The sequence below is a fragment of the Phaethon lepturus genome, unplaced genomic scaffold, assembly GCF_000687285.1.
Source record: "Phaethon lepturus isolate BGI_N335 unplaced genomic scaffold, ASM68728v1 scaffold763, whole genome shotgun sequence".
Taxonomy (NCBI): Eukaryota; Metazoa; Chordata; class Aves; order Phaethontiformes; family Phaethontidae; genus Phaethon; species Phaethon lepturus.
In genome coordinates this window covers 37,045-53,605 of record NW_010526710.1, presented here as the reverse complement: position 1 = coordinate 53,605, position 16,561 = coordinate 37,045, and the positions used below count along the sequence as shown (strand labels likewise).

The following is a 16,561-nucleotide window of genomic DNA, read 5'->3' as shown; positions in this document are numbered from 1 at the left end:
GGGAAAGAGCCTGTGGAAAGACCAGTCTGATTTGTAACCAAATACCAGTCTTAAATGCCTACCATGTTCCTAGTAACAAAATAAGTGCATATCAAAAAAAAAAAAGGTACTTTAAGAAAATGTGAGGTTTTATGCCCACCATCCCAGAATCATAGAAAACAGGGCTGGAAGAACCCTGAGGGGTCATCAGGTCTTTTCCCCAAGCTTCTATGATCCCTTGTGGTTGGGTCCCTTCAATAGATGGAGCTTATGGTGCTATCTTGGCTACTTGTGTCAGAGCTGTCCAGTGTTACATCAGGAACTGTGTCCACGCCGTCAGGATCTGCTTGATCTTTAGCAAAGTTGATGAAAACCTAGAAGTTTAAAGGCAAACATTCAGTATGTGACGGCATAAAGGATTTATAACACAAATGAATGTGGAAAAGGCATGGCTGTTGATTTGACTGTGAGCCTGGCAAGAGTGCTCAGGAATGGATTTAGGCTGGATTTGAGAACTGCAAATGCTGGGCTTCCATAGGCTAATGTAAATCAATGGATGCTGAATCGACACCCGGGATGCAGAGGTAGACATTCCGGTACAAAACCTAATTGTCCTGCAGCTTGCGTTTCAGAAGTACTAGCGAGGTAATACCCGTATGGTAGCTCGTTTCGATCAGTGTAATACAGCTATATTATTACTTTATAAACCCATCTGTCTATATATAATTGACATCCGTGCACGCACAACTGCATATTATACAGATAGGTGTATGTAATCACATGTAACAGTCTTTGTTTGAACAGTATCTAATGAATACATAAAATATTCTTACTAGAACACTACCTGCAATCACACTTGCATACACACAAATCCAAGCTGTCTTCCCACAAAACATGACTTGGGGCTTCCTGCTGTTTGTCTGCCCGTCTCTCTCACAACCACTGCCCCTTATTAAAAAGAATATTGAGGACCTCCTCCCCCAGATCGCTGTTTAACAATTCATAGGATTACAGGGCTGCAGTTCTTGCTTCCCTCTCTGTGACAGATCTGATATATCAGGATCCTGCTGCTCGACAGGATGATTTCTTCCAGATAGTCCTTGTGGCATCCCTTCCACTGATGTGTTTGATACAAGATTTTGATGCCAGTGTGAATGTTTTTCCAAGGGAAAATGGAAGGAACTTAACCATGAAAGCTAGGTTTGGAGTAAGTTAAATGAACTTACAACCCAAATACGGTACAAGAAAGAGTGAAATTGAGCAAATTTCCAGGACTGGTGGGAAAAGTCTACCACCGGGAAGCCTAGCACTGGACTCGTGAGTGATCCATAACCCTGCCCTTCATCCACACCCACCACAGCTGCTGAAATCAGCAGTGGCAGAGGGAAGAACAGATCCTTTATGCTACAGACAGCTTTCTGTGCGCGTTTCCCTAGCACCAGCACAGGTATCTGGAGGCAGTAGTACTGATAAAGTATCCCCAGGGGAAATACAGATGGAAATCCCTTTCAAAATGCAGTCTATTGTGTGCAGCAGTCCATTATGTGCAACCATCAGTCTGCTCCCCTGTTAACAGTTTTAAATGGATGGCCACATATCTTTAATTCCTTACCTCCTCTAACGTCGTTTGACTCACTGAGAAGTGCCTGATATTGAAGGCTGCTTTGCTGGCTTCCAGGAGATCAAATATATTTGCTACCCCTCCTGCAGAGACTGGAACGTGATACTCCACCATGCTGAAATGCCGATCCTGTAGGAACAAGAGTGATGGGGTAAAGTTAAGGGGTTGCTGCCTATAAAGAGCCAACAGCTCTGACGGCTGCCTGGCCGAGAACAAAAGCAAAGAGGAGGTGAACCATAGGAGAATGAAGGAGCAGCAGGTGCCTTCACTCCTTCTGGCTCCCAAAGGTGAAGAATATTATTGTCTGGTATTGACCAGAGTTGGGAGTTTTTTGTGACTGGGAGATGATAACTAAGCCCCAGAGCTGGAAGCTTGAGGGTAGCCATGGCATTTTCCAGCTCCACGTCTGCCATTTTCATTAATGGATTACAGATGACGGATGGTGTTGGGATCACCCTGCATGGCTCGACCTTAAGGAGAAGGAGCTGTGGCATTGAGCTGCACGGTTCGACCTTAAGGAGAAGGAGCTGTGGCACTGAGAAGCTGGTAAACAGCTGGATATCTGCACGGCTCGGCCTTGAGGAGAAGGAGCTGTGGAAAACAACTAAGAAGAAGCGAGGAAAACAGGAACACCTGCAAGCAGCAATCCTGACTGTGTGAGGGGCGCGTGGACAGCGCGTGATATTTTGTATATAGCCAATTGCAATAGTGTGTGTAACAAGTTGTAACCAATCATGAGTGTGTGCGCAGTGACTAAGCGAAAATTATGATATATATTGGAGTCAGACAAGACAATAAACGGCTTCGGAATATAACTCTCATAGAGTTGTGAAGTCCATCCTTCTCCCGCAGGATGGGATTCATCACTCAGTTACCTGGTTTTACAGTTACTCAGTTATTGGAAGCACCCAACCATCCAATTACCCTCTGAATATCAAGTGTGTCTCCATGCACAGTCCAGGCATTCAGTGGGACCCTTCCTGGGGCAGAGGGTCACCTAAGAGCTGCTGTATAGGATCACTGCAGTTGTTTGGCTCTGAGGTTATTTAAGCCACCAAGGAACTTGGTGTGCGTGTATGAACCCCCTGCACTCCGAGAGCACAGATCTATGTGCACAGTGTGTTACACGGAGTCTATCTTGCAAGATCCTCTTGGTTAATTTGAAGGGATTGAGAGGGCCTCTCCTGAAAGCGTTTGTCCCGCTTACCTTGAGGCATGTATTTGGAAAGTGTGACTTCATGAACTCTGTCAGCATCTCAGTGCTAACTGTGTGGCTATTTAAGTGCATCTTCACAGTGAATCCTCTTCCAAACCTGGGGGAAAAAGAAAACCACAATTAACACAGTAGGAAAGAGAAACAGATACAGAAAATCCTTTGAGAGTGCTGCACAGCCTCTTTGGGGAAATCTAATCCAGGCAGAGTGCAGCCTGAATGGGGTCAAGGTTGTTAACCTGGAGTGAATCTTAATAAGAAGCCGAGCTATTGTGATAGCTAATAAAATTGAAGCTCAACCCTAACATGCATTTCACATTTTCAGCAGTGAACAGATTACTTTGGGGAACACATCTCTGGGAAAAAAGGCTGAGAGAGTAGAGAGTGCATTAGTTAACACAGAATTTCAATGGTATAGTAAGAAACAGAAATCAGAAAATGACGTTATTTTGATGCCCTGTAACAAAGGTCTCGTGTTCTGAGCCCTCAAAGCTGTAGGTTAGTAACTCCATATGCTCGTTGGTAAAAGTGGAATAGGTACATTTTACTGACCTGCTCTTGATGTGCTGCAAAGAACCAATGCACTGAAAACTCCCGTTCACCATAATAGCCAGCCTGGTACAGAGGGCTTCACATTCTTCCATGCTGAAAAAAATCAACCAAGAAACTCTTAATACATCATTGAGAAGGTAGAAAAAGTAGTTATTTTAGTGATTGGAGAACATTTCTGATATTCCCTAGAGTACTAAAGTGTTGTGGGTCTATGTGGGCACCCACATTCAGCAACAACAAACGGCCAAACCTGCCCCGAAATTCCACGATGAGCAACGGGGAGTGTGAAAGACGGGCCTCCCCATACCACCTGCAGACCCTAAGACCGGAGACAGAGCCAAACCAGCCCTACCTGTGGGATGTGAGTATCACTGAGCATTTGTTCTGCACTTCCTCACTGATGATTTTCCAAAGGTGGCGTTTAGCATTTGGATCCATTCCAGAGCTTGGTTCATCCTGTTGGGAAAGACAGGACTGAATGTGAATTTGCACTCAAAATCTGATCATCCTAACGCTTGTGCTCTCTTTAAGCTCATCACTAGTTTTATGTTGGCTAGTAAGGATCCACAGGAGAGCTTACACTGGTACAGATCCAGGAGAAGCATTATTTTCATTTGCATTATGGATTTGACCGAGGCATCCTAACGCTCCCTTCAAGCAGAAGCAAGTCAGCTTGGCTGAGACCTCCATCCTCACTGCCCTTTGGAACTGCACAGCTCCCATGGTGACTTGTGGGAACTCTCAACCTCCATTGGACCCTAGAGGAACTGGCTGGCTGTGACAACACCATCTAAGATCAACCCTTCCGTGCATTTTATACCATGGTGTTTTAAATATCCATAAACACCACAGGCATAACCTCAGACAAGGAGCTATCAACTGGCACTTGGTTCCCACGTGCACTTGCATTTTGCCTCCCTCTCAATATGCTGACGAAGTATTGCATTTTTTCATTTAGAGAGACAGTAAGCCAGAGATGAAAGATGGTATACTGTCTCCTAGCTTACGCATTGCTGATAAAAATTGTTAGCCAATTTCTGATTGACAAATTGTTATTATTGAGGATAAATGCCTTATGTAAGGCAGAAATAAAACAGCTTGGGTTCAGGCAGCACTCAGTACGGAGGAAATTTCCCCACCTTCTATTTTTATTGAGATTTTTTTATGTCACAAAAACAGCTAGGGGGCTGGTGTATGTGGTCAGAAGTAAAGGCAGTAGTGCTGGGCTTGATACAAGTTGGGGCAACTGAGATTTATGTCCACTAGGTATCAAATTTAATATTGGGAAGCCTGCTCAGAGAGCACTGCACACATTCAAAACACAGCAAGTGGAAAAACTGCACGAAAAGGTGTATTTTAACAATGGCATATCTCATGGAAGAACTGGAAAGTTCAAAGTGAAAGACAAAAGGGGAAGCCAAACCTAGAAAAATAGTTTTATCTTTTAATCCTGAGGGAAGCTGCTCCTTTGCTTTCCCACAGAGAGCGTCTTGGATGCTGCTTTTCTTGCAACACTGTGCAGGGTAGTCGATACAAAAAAAAAACCAAAAAAACCCCACAAAAACAAAGCAAGCACTGGGAACAAGGAGAATTTAATTGGCAAATATAGGATCTATTTTTGGCCTCTGAAAGAGGCTAACAGAGAAACTGGCAGACTTACCATGACCACTCTCTTATGCCTTCAAAGAAAATTTGGGTGCGTGCTGGAACCTAAACTTTCCTCTGATGCATACGTTATCAGGCTAAGTATGGGCATTTGGGGAGTATCCTGCAAGCTGTGCCTGAGAAGTTTTTGCTAGACTGTCAAAGTACCTCTGCCAGCCTAGAGATCTGCTCCTCTTCCCCCCAGCGAGGCCCCCATTTCTCACCAGCAGCAGAATTGATGGATTCCCAATGAGAGCCAGAGCTGTCGACAATTTTCTGTTGGTGCCATAGCTGCACATCGAGGTGACTCTGTCTTTATAGGCCATCAGATTCAGCCGGTGGAGAAGCTGGAGTACAACCTATAGGAGCAAGAGTACAGCCTTCACAACAAGGTCCAGGCATAAGTTACCACGCGCATATCTATTTATTGAAAGATTAATTAAATCAATGTAAAAGCCTTCAGTAACTGGAAAATGCTCTAAGTCAAGCCCCAGTGCTACTCACTCCTTTGATCTCTCTCTCTGGGATGCCATGGAGCCTAGCATAGTAATACATGTGCTCTTCTACCGTCAGCAAGTCATCCAAGGCATCTTCTTGGGGGCAGTAGCCAAAGAGTGACCAGTGTGCCTCACTAATGTCATTCAAGGACCTGTGTAAGGAAGTCGGCAAGTCATTTCAAACACACTGAATTGCCAATGCACTCTGGAACTAAAACAGGAGAGAGAAAAAAACCCAACACCTTTCTCCTGCTTCCTACCCCTTCCCCAGCCCTTAAAGGAAAATGCTGTGAATTTGCAGACCTTCAGCTTTCGGGCCTTCAGTTCTGCAAAGGACGAATTGTATTTGCGACATCTGTTAGCCATGATGTCTAGTACATAGCTCTCCACTTACTGCTGGGACTTCAGATGGCACAGCTGCCACCAAGCCTCCTCCTGGTAAAGAGCGCTCTGAGAGGAGTCCTACTAGTCTCCAGACACTAGCTCAGAAGTGGGATCACACTCAGCTGAGGATCTGAGTCTGATCCCTTTTGCAATGGAATGAAGTGAAAGAAACACCACTGAGAACAGCAGAGGTACGACAGCAAAATGCAAACCCTACGGAAGCAACCATATCATCTTCAAAGGATGAAATTCCCTGCCTTATTTATTTTCACTCTGTTTTGAATGTTTTGGTTTAGACTTTTACATTTCTTTTCATTCCAGCCTTGAAAACTGCTCCCAGGCTGATTTGCTCACATGCCTTCCCCAGAAATCACATCCTCCATACCCAGAATCATCCTGGACCCGCAACCTTCCGCTGGATGCTCGGATATCGCCTGTCAACATCTTAAAGATGGTCGTCTTTCCAGCTCCGTTCACGCCAAGCAAGCCAAAGCACTGGGTTGTGGGAAAGAAAGGTAGAAATATAACCATGCTGTATTTATAATACAGAAATATTGTCCTGAGATGAGTGCTCAGCACATCTTGTCTCTTCTTTTCTCCGGACCCTTGAGCAAGATGAATTGCAAAAGCGGCAGAGGTACTCAGAGCACATGAACGTTATAATGGAGGTTGTTTATGGTGCAATATACTGCAGTTTATATTAGGACCGTTTGTTTAATGTGGTGAAGAATCAAGGATGTGTCTCTAATAGTCATTCCTTTTACTGCAAGGTGCATTTTTGCAGTGAGCTCATCTGACAGGCCAAAGCCTGATCATCTCATTTGTGCAAAGCCTTCTACTGACAGGGACAGAGCTATTCATAGGAACGAGGTGAGTGAGGTTTGTGCTGTCATTGGTAAAACCTTAATGTGACACAAGATTTTTGTCAAATAATCTCACTAATGCACTACATTAATAAAATTAAGAACTGGCTCCCTGTAGTAGAGTTCAGTATCTCATGCTAAAAATCTATGTTTTATTGCTAAGGTTGGAGATACACAGTTGTGTGTTGCATAAGCAATCACCACTGTGCTGATGGTAACTGTTATCTTGATATTGGTAGTACAGACCAGCTGATCTGAAAATCCTCGCGTGCTGGGCCCGCTGCAGATGCACAGCATTGGTCCAAGGCTCTTCCCCACCTCCAAGTCGGTGCAGGGACAGCATCTGTGCACTGTCTGTGGTGCAAGGCCATGGCCTCTGCTGACAGATGGAGAATGGCACCCTAAACTCCACGAGCATCAGGCTGACTTTTGCCAGAAGTTAGAAACCTCGATGCCAGTTGTGGCTTGGGAAAAAACCCTCTGCCAAAAAGATCAGCACCACAGTCTCCAAGTGAGGCTGCTGTCCTCCTGCCCAGCACCCTGAGTCTTTTCATCTCAGTGGGATCCAGGCAATTAAAAAAAATTGGGTACCAAGGATTAATTCCAAGCTTCTCCACAAGTCAGGTGCACAGCCTGAGGTAGAATCTGGTCTCGCATTTTCCTCTGGATCTCAGAGGTGCTCTGTGTGCTCCTGTCTTTTCTCATGAATCAGTGTTTTTGCAGGTAACTGTACTGACATGACCAAAGAATGTTATTTGCTTTAGTTTTAAGTCCTGATTCATGAAAATGTGTGTTCAGCTGAAGTGATTTGCCTTTCCCTTATGGGAAAATACAAGCAGATAAGTCTGACTCTCTGTGTCCCAGGCAGTTTAGGTGAGTAATTGCACCTGGACAAATTCTGCTGTCTTCATTTACCATATGGTAATCCACAGTGACCCCCCCGAGACTGCTCTGTGCTAGGTGCTGTACAAACACAGCATGCAGACATTTTGCTCTGAATACAGCTCCACCACGGTCCTGTCCACTTTTCCTCTTTCTAGTGCCTTCAAACTGTCACTTGGTGTCCCAAATGCACCAGGAGCCTTTCATCACCACCGTAACACCACGAATCAATAAATAAGGCAAAAGAATGAAGCAGAGGTCATAGCAGAACAAACCATTACAGTCATGCTGGGACAGCAGCAAGGACTGGGAGAGAAGACGACAGTGGGACTGCGGATCTGTTCCAGCCTCCCTCCGCGGGGTGAAAGGTGTCCACAGCCTTTTCCCCTTGCTTACCTCTCCAGCAGGAATCCCGAGGCTGATGTTTTTCACAGCCATGATGCGCTTGTGAGGAAGGTGGTAGATCTTTGTGAGATTCTGGAGCTGCACCACGTCAAAGTCAGCTTTGCCAGACTCCACCCGGTTCCTCTCTGCCTGCACGTCCCCATCCTCTTCAGCCACAGGTGGCAGAAGTGATGCTTTGCCGTGCACTCTGTCGAACAGGAACCTATGGGGAGGGCAGAGAGGCGACCTTACCCTCTGGCAAGCAGACAGCAGTGGGCCTGTGTGCTTGGGATACTAAGGAGCCTTCCCATGAGATCCCAGGGCACGCAAACATACACAGTTACACAGTTTCTATTCTCTCCCGGTCTTTGCACCATTTATGGAATTTAAAAACTCAATGTTCTCTTTCTGCCTATTTTTTTTCTCTTTTTCAGAAAATATTCTGAGCTGAAGGAGGTCCTGCCTTGTGGACACACTTGTAAAGCAGATGGCAGGACTGTTCTCGCTCCTCCCTGTGTCTACCCAAGCCAGAGGAGATGGATTCAGAGGAGGCTGCCAATGGACTGACTGCTCTTAGCAACCAGCTGAACATCGGCCCACCAAACCCAGAGCCCTGAAAGGAGAGCCATACTCTCAGCCAGCAAGGACTACCAAGGGACTCTGGTAACCCATACCTCTATTAGTTAATATTCTAATTACTGGTAGGTACTGGGACTGTTGCCAGAAAAAACTTACTGCAGGTTTGCGAAGTGTCTTGGAAATTTATGGGCTTCATAATTGACAATGATGGTGCAAAAGCCCAGAATTAAACCACTGAGCGCTGGCTTGGTCTGTTTTCATTGCAAGACTCCAGATGTTACTTACTCTAGTATGTTGTTCCAGACTCTCTGAATCATCCTGTCATGAACTGTAAGACGAATGGCAAAAAACACGGTGCCCTGGATAAACATGGCAAACAGCTTGGATGTGGTCTTGTCCAGCTCAAAGGTTTTGTCAGGGTAGTCCACTCCATAGGCTTTTAAGAAGCCCAGCAGGGCCTGATCCTGCGACAGTTCAATCAAGCCATAGCCAAAGCAAAATTGTGGGAACAGAAGGAACACATGCCTTAAGTTTTCAGCGAGATCATGCAGGCCCTGAAAAAAACAAAAAGCAGCACAGTCACTTTTTTATTCATGGAATAAATTCATAGGTTTTACTGTGGGACTGAAGTGTAACAATTACATTGGGATTTGCTTGTGTCTCGAAGCAGAGATAAATTGAAAGCAAAGAGCTCTGGAGACAGCTCGTTTCACAGGCACAAGGTCAGAAAAGTCAACAGGCAGCTCCGAGGTTGTGATCACCCATAGGGAACAGTAGCCAGTTCCCGGTGCAGTCCCTCATTGCTACTCCAGCCGCCTCACCCTGTGCATGCAGCAGCCAGAAACCCCGCCGAGAGCCGGAGCTGAGCCCTGCCACTGAGCTGCACTGTGCATCCCAAAACTACGGAGCCGCTGCACCAGCCTGCTGCGGAGCACAGCCTACTCCCCAGTCCTGCTCCTCTGGAGCACTGTCCTGTCTGTTTTCCTTGAACAAACACCTCCATAAACCACAAGATTTGGCTTTAATGGACATAGGGCAGTCTCACACCCACAAACTCTCATACATAGAGATTTGGAACATTTCTAGCAGAAGAAAGGATTAGCACACACAGCAAAGTGGAGAGGTGGTAAATTAGAATGGAAAGAGGCTGACTCCCTGCCACAGGGACACAGAGGGATAAAAGATGATCATAGTTGCGCACCCCTAAAATCCAGGGGGTTGCTAAACAAGCGCTGTCCAGCTAAAGAGAAAAATCCAACCCAACTATTGTTTTACAAAGCAACTGTCCTTTATAAAAAAGGAAAACTAAATGTAAGGTGTACATTTTATCCCAGTGACTCCCAGGGATATCTCAGTTTAAGAGAAGGCTTTACTTTAGGGAATCATCACTGTCTCTGAGGCATTTTTCATCCTCACAGGGAGATGATGATTGCATTACAGATCTACATGACAGACAGCTGGTGCTGGGCTTAATGCAGCACATGTCAGACTCAGGGCAATGGCATCTAGTTGTCACTCTCCACAGTTCATACTGCAAGAACTTAGCAATGGTTCAAAGTCCCCAACAACTTTTTATCATTTACACCCACCTCCTGCCCTTCTCTGCACAGCAGTTTTTTACCTCTCTTTTTGTACTCTCCCCTCTGTCACCATCATTTCCTCCTTTGCTGGTGGTGCAGATTTACAGACAAGCAGGATTCCTCTTTGACTCATGTTCTGTCTATACGAAACCTCATTCAGTCCTGCAGCTAGTGTCCTCTGCTTGGTTTACCTCAAATATCTTGAAACCAGCCAGCTGCTGAGGACCTGATCGAACCCACCAAACGCAACTAGAAGCCTCCTGTTGTTTCACCAAGGGTTTGGTATTAGTAGGATTCCTACCTGATCAGTGGCCTTTTCCTGGGAGAGCAGAAATACAACCGAGTGAGTAATGATGGTATTGATGCCAAAGAACAAGTTGACGCAGACGTAAACGATGAAGGCCATTCCCGTTTCTTTGAAAAACCCAGCCAGCAAGTACATCCATGAAAACGTTGCATATCTATAAATTGCCAACAGTGCAGAGAATATTAGAAGTAACGCAAAGAGCGATTGAAAACAAATAACAAAAGACCTCAGACAACCTAACAGTTCCTTTTCGGCATGTGAATAGATTCCCATATTACAGGAGCTTAAAGAAGGAAAAATGGCTTGTATCTCTTAGAATTTGGAGAAAAAGTTTGAGATACATATTTGAACACAGAGACCTGACTGAAAGCAGACAGACTGGGCCTGGAGGATTCAAAGCCAGGGAGACGGTTTTGCTAAGTTTTCCTGAATTTTGCTGCTGGGTTTTATTTTTCCTCTCTGATTTTTGAAATGCTTCTGTATCTCGAACTCTGCAATAGTTCAGTAAGCATCTGCTTACAGCTTGGGCTGTCACTGTGACCCTGAATATTTCATACGCTCATGTTGAGTTTGCTTTGAATAAAGTAGGCATGACAACAGCCATTTTAGCCCACTGTTCCTGGAAGGAGCAACGAGTCACCATTTGTAAAGTGCGTGTTGGAGAAAAACGCCCACGTATGCCGCTCTTGGATCCCAAACTGCAGCAGCCTGCAATACCCAGTTCCTCACTCCATGCGATGATATTTAAATAACTACGCTCCACACTTACCCAAACAGTAACAGCAGAAGAAATACTGCCAGTAAGTTATTGTTGTTGCAGAAAGCTGGTATCTGGAAGGATGAAATAACTCCTATTGAGAGTCCAATAGGGACCATAAAAAGTACCTGCAAAATTATATTAAAAAGATGTTATTAGGACGATAATTCTTAAACATTTTTTTAGAACTATGCAGAAGCAACAATGCCAGGTCTGAATCTGGTCCCACAAATGCAGCTTGGGTTCTCCAAGGGAAACCAAATACAAGTGGGGTCTCTGTCCTCCTGAGGCTTTCGGGAGTCTTGCAAATGGATTCCCACAAAGCCACTTTGAATAGGCTAAGCCTCAACATTCAGGACTGCGGGCAGAAAGTGCCTTAAAAAAAGGCTGTGAATCAAAAATACCCCTTTGCGTTTTCTGTTAGCCTTGCAGTCAGACCACTTCACTGTGCCCTGTAAATCTGGTCTTTATAATGTTGAGTCAAACCAGGGACCTACCAAATGTCTGCCTTGAGACGTTCCTCTCTTCCCCAGCTTTGGGATTTAACAGAATTTACTGGCAGGGATTTGTTGAGAAATATCAAGTTGCTGAGAGCGCCGGATTAGTTTCAGCCCACTGAATACTGATTGTGGCAAGGACTCTGGGGATTTTTCTACAGGCTGATTTACAAATATGCAGTGCTGGAGCGAGGGCCCCGATCAGGGAAGCAGACACAGGCCTGCCCCATCCTTGCCCCTGCGCTGTGACTCAAGGCTGCTCTGCCAAGCCAGACTGCAGCCAGGCTGCCTTCAGACCCCTTTCAAGCCCCCTGTGCAAGGCAGGAGATACTAGTGCTGCTGCCTAATCACACCAGCCTCTATAAGCAGGCAGTTTAGACTGTTTAGTGGTGAGCACTGTATGGTTAGGACTGCTTTGTTAGTGTGCATGTGTGTCACCAAAACACCAAGAAGCTTAGGCTGTGCTCTGCAGAAAGAGTAGAGGCTCACATTCCCCAAGGGATTTCAGCCCTTAGCCCTCACTGCATCAAAGGGGGCTGGCCACCCAAATGCCCTTGAAGATTTCGTATTTTCAGGAACTGATGGTGTCACGGGGATTTTTAGGCACTAGCAGAACTGCATCAACAGAAATGTGTCGGATACATAGAGCTCATCGCCATTACAGCATAGCTGGCAATGCCAAAGCTCACAAGGAGAGTCTGCACTTGCAGATCTCTATCTATGTGAGGGTTTGACATTGTGCACTGAAGGTAGTTCGTAAGACACAAAGCACTTTAGTCTACAGACACTGCATATTTATCCTCTTAGCCCAGCAATGCTTTCCAGCAGTATCATTAACTCTCTTTACCACGAGGGAACTTAATTTCGGGAAGAACAAGGCCTATGCCACATAATGCAGCACAGTGCTGGGGAACTCAACTATCTACAGGAACAAGGTAGTAAATTTATACAGCACAGTGCAGCACTGTAGAAAGGAACCTGCTCAGGACCTGGAAGGCATATACCTGCGTTAGTAGCTTTTCTTGACTTAAATACCTTTATAATATATAATCTTAAAGAGAGCATTCAACCCAGCAATATATTTTTGCCCAAGAGGGGACTGTCAGTTGTGAGATGTCTGCCAACGTCACACCCTGTGCTCCCAGGGTTTTCAAAATGGCTGTAGCCTCAAAGCCCCAAAGCCCGACCCCAGATGTGTAAAGCCGGCATGACAACTAATCTAGCTCTGCAAGCTAACAGAAAAGCAGCTTGCTGCTTGCATGTTAAAATTGAGATCAAGTTCTGCCCTGTTCTGTGTTGCGCTCTTATAAATGTGCTGAGTGTTTTGCATACACTCAAGAGAGAAGGAATGCCTTTGCTTAGCAAAATCCAGTGTTGCGGTTCACATTTAATAGTCTTCAATGCCTTGGAGAACAATTACTACATAATGCTCTTGGTAGTAATAGTATTAAGAAGTCTAGGCAACCAACTTTAAAGAACTTTTTTTCCCCTGCTGCATAATGCCACTCTTGGTGCATTTAGGAATGTGTATTATTTACCAGATCATAAACGAAGTTAGTCACCCAATAGCTTGTCATCCCAATGCCTGAAATATGCTGCAGTTGTTTGGCTTTTGTTTGATGTTCTTTTACCACGTAGAGCACAAAGCTTGCCGTTGTGATAGAGTAGCCAACCAAAACAGACATTGAAACGATGATGTCGAGTAAGCTGTTGAGCCTGGGGAGAAAGTGGAGGAAGATGTATGTGGTGAGTCAAAGTGGCAGATTTGCCTCATTGCAGAGGCATTGTTTAGAGCTCAGAAGCAAAGAGGTCCTGGTTCTGTGCCAGCAACTTTTGCTGACAATAATTACGCCTAACAAAAAGGACTCACAGCACTGAGCTGTAACACTGTACCGTAGCATTGATTGGAAAGGTCAGAAGGAAAATTATGTCATAATTAATATTGTGGCAAAACACAAAAACATGTGATGTTGTAACTGTGACCTCCAGATCTACATGGGATCCAGTGAAGAAACCCTAACAGCAATCTGCAGCTCTACAGCATGCAGGATGCTATTCATGTATAGAGGGAATGAAGGCAAAGGAAGAGAGCAGTTTCAACATTTAGAGAGAGATATTCAGTAATTTAGGCTGCTTTATGGTTTCCAAGAAGCTGGTTTGCTTCTTTTGAAGTTAAACAGTTCAGGCATCAGCCAAATGAATCTTCTTACATTACTTGTTCTTGACTCTGTCCTCCAGGATATGGGTGAGCTGCTAAGAAAATACCTAAAAAAAACAAAAAGAAAAGAAATTGTAAGTGTGGCTAACTTAAAGCTTCCTTCACCAGTTCCTGAGATTGACAGTAATACAGAATACTGCAAGTAGAGAAGAAAAGTATATCAAAAGCTGATTTTTGCTGTCATCTTGGTGTGATCTTAGGCAGAATTTTGAGCATCCCCATTTCTCCTATGACTTCACTTTGATGCACAGCAGATCTGAAATTTAAACCCTAGGCCTTGTTCTGCACCTATCTGGCTGATAGTATCACTCACTTCAGTGAGAGCACTCCCACACCTAAAATTAGGCACACGCTCGTGGGTTCATGTATTTTAGGTGGGATTCCTCAACACTGACATATTCAAAACTGGTGAATATGTTTCATTTTAAAGTTGCTGCTTGATGATCTCACTGCATTTCATTTGTTCTTTTATCATCAGAAACAAATCGTTCCCTATTGGCTTATTCCACAACTATAATTTTCCGATGATATATATGTCTTTCTCAACACAGGCATCTGTTGAGATGTTAGCATAATCCCAAGTAAGCTACAGACACTTTTGTTCCCAGTTTGGCAATGAGTTAATTCTGAACTATTCTGTCTTATACAGCTAGGAAAAAAAGAAGAGATCGTTTTGTCCAATGCAACTAGCAAAAATCTAGTTACTGTGTTTGTAAGCCCAGTGTGATGTTTTCCAAAAAGATCCCTTAAAAATGGGTTTGTATCAAGCATGAGCTGCAAGAGAGAAGTTTTCTGCTCATGTGTAGATATGATGATAAGATTTAGTTTAAGTACTTCTTTACCAAGGAGAACAGCTAGTTCAAAATATACTAGTATTGTTCATCACAGTGCATTTGTTTTGTTCAGAAGCAATTTGTGCCTACAAAACCAGAGTTTTCTAACAATGAGGGGAACTTGTGAGGCTCTGGCGGGCCAGTTCCAACCTCCAGTGAAGGCCTCTGCCTTGGTCCCACCAAGATGACAGCCCAGTCTCTAAGACTCCGGCACCTGAGAAAGGGTTTAGGCTGAGCTGTTTAGGTGCCTAAAAACGAGGTCCTCAGTCCGTATTTAGGCACCCAAGTAAATGCCTCCATTCTGAGGGAGTGCTGGAGGACCTCTAGCTGCTCTTAAATCCAGAGAGATTTGCTAGAACATGCCACCTCTGAAATCTAAGCTCCTTATAACCAGGTGCCTGACTTTTAACAGTTATACAGGGAAGAACTATTCTGGGCTATTTTCCCTAAGAACGAGCACTCTGACATGGGGGCCAGAAAGGAGGGAGACTTTTGGGTTTAGCCGACCAAATGCCATACTGAGCAAATAAATTTGAAAGGGAAAATTTCATAGGAAATTCATTGGGGGGGGGGGGCAAACCACCTCAGTCTTGTCATCAGTAAGAGAAATGGAATTAAAATCTTGGGCTGCCAATAAAGCCACACAAACAGCCAGGAAATGTTTCCCTTCTCTAAAAGAGAGTGAGAGAGAGAAAGATACCGTCTGTCTAATCTGTTAATACTTCACTATAAAGCCATTTTCCTTTACTGAAGCTTAGGCTAGAAGTCAATTTCCATTTCAATGCTTTCTCTTTTTTGTTGGTTGGGATTGAGAGAAGAGAAAGCACAATATACATAAGTCAAAAGCTATTATGACTTGCTTAGTGACAGGGTAAAAAGCTTTTTATGTATTTTTTAAAAATATACGCAGTGGAAGTCAAACCTCTAAAGCAGGACTGGCACCTCTTTCAAACTGCTGAAATGACAACACACTTTTATCTGGCCATTTCAATGGCTCTTAAACTGTCATTTATTTGTCACAACAACAAATAGATTTAGCTGCCAGGAACGCACCACGCAGAACGTCTGTTCAATTGTATTTCAAACTGGATTTACACTACCCTGGGGGACCTATCCTCGTCCATTCATTTTATTTTCCCCATTCTATGGCTTGAATCATTAGTGGGAAGTGGAGAATTATCTGTCTGGTCATTTACTAGTAAGCATTTCTTTCCAAAAACACATAAGCAGCAGGACAGATGGAATGAAAACTGCTGCTATTCTTTCCCACTGAAAATTGTTATTGTGCTGATATAAAACTTTCCCTGTGAAAACTTTCAGACTGTTCACACGAGCTTCCTGCCTTCGCTCTTGCTACAGCATGTGTTGGGAATACAGAGACAGGGCAAGAAGCTTTACTGCTTAATAATTCAGCTGCTCTGGGATATTCCTGATGCTGGAAGCGCCCGTCTCGGGTCTCCTCTCTCTGCACCCAGGCAGGGGCTGCAGCTTTGTGATATGCTCTTGCAGTGCACACAGAAGAGCCTGAACCTTCTGACCTGGAGGGCATGCTGCAAATCTCAAAGGCACGAGCCAAGGAGTATTTTAGGATGGCGGCAGGGACGAGGCACTGGTTTTGCTTGTTGTGAGCTGAGCTTGTTGAGGGGAGTTTCAGTGCATTGCTATGTGGAGGTGGGAAGAAAGACGGTTTTGACTTGTCATCAGCATTTGCTGTTTCTTTAATTCATGGCACGACACTCAAAGTTTCAGACCAGCTGCCTTTTCCACTGTA

The 16,561-nt window shown here is 44.5% G+C and overlaps 1 protein-coding gene across 1 annotated transcript in view; it reads right to left on the bottom strand.

Annotated features, from left to right (window-relative positions):
- Positions 1–233: 233 nt before the first annotated feature.
- The window catches only part of ABCA12 (ATP-binding cassette, sub-family A (ABC1), member 12), a 53,011-nt gene continuing 36,683 nt past the window's right edge, over positions 234–16,561 (bottom strand). The window contains exons 32-45 of the mRNA XM_010283130.1: positions 13,950–14,004; positions 13,278–13,455; positions 11,255–11,370; positions 10,480–10,639; positions 8,884–9,152; positions 8,032–8,242; positions 6,276–6,385; positions 5,514–5,658; positions 5,234–5,368; positions 3,718–3,821; positions 3,366–3,458; positions 2,808–2,913; positions 1,592–1,729; positions 234–353 (exon numbers count right to left, since the gene is read on the bottom strand). Coding sequence (XP_010281432.1) covers positions 234–353; positions 1,592–1,729; positions 2,808–2,913; positions 3,366–3,458; positions 3,718–3,821; positions 5,234–5,368; positions 5,514–5,658; positions 6,276–6,385; positions 8,032–8,242; positions 8,884–9,152; positions 10,480–10,639; positions 11,255–11,370; positions 13,278–13,455; positions 13,950–14,004 — 1,940 coding nt within the window. The remainder of the gene's footprint in view (positions 354–1,591; positions 1,730–2,807; positions 2,914–3,365; positions 3,459–3,717; positions 3,822–5,233; positions 5,369–5,513; positions 5,659–6,275; positions 6,386–8,031; positions 8,243–8,883; positions 9,153–10,479; positions 10,640–11,254; positions 11,371–13,277; positions 13,456–13,949; positions 14,005–16,561) is intronic.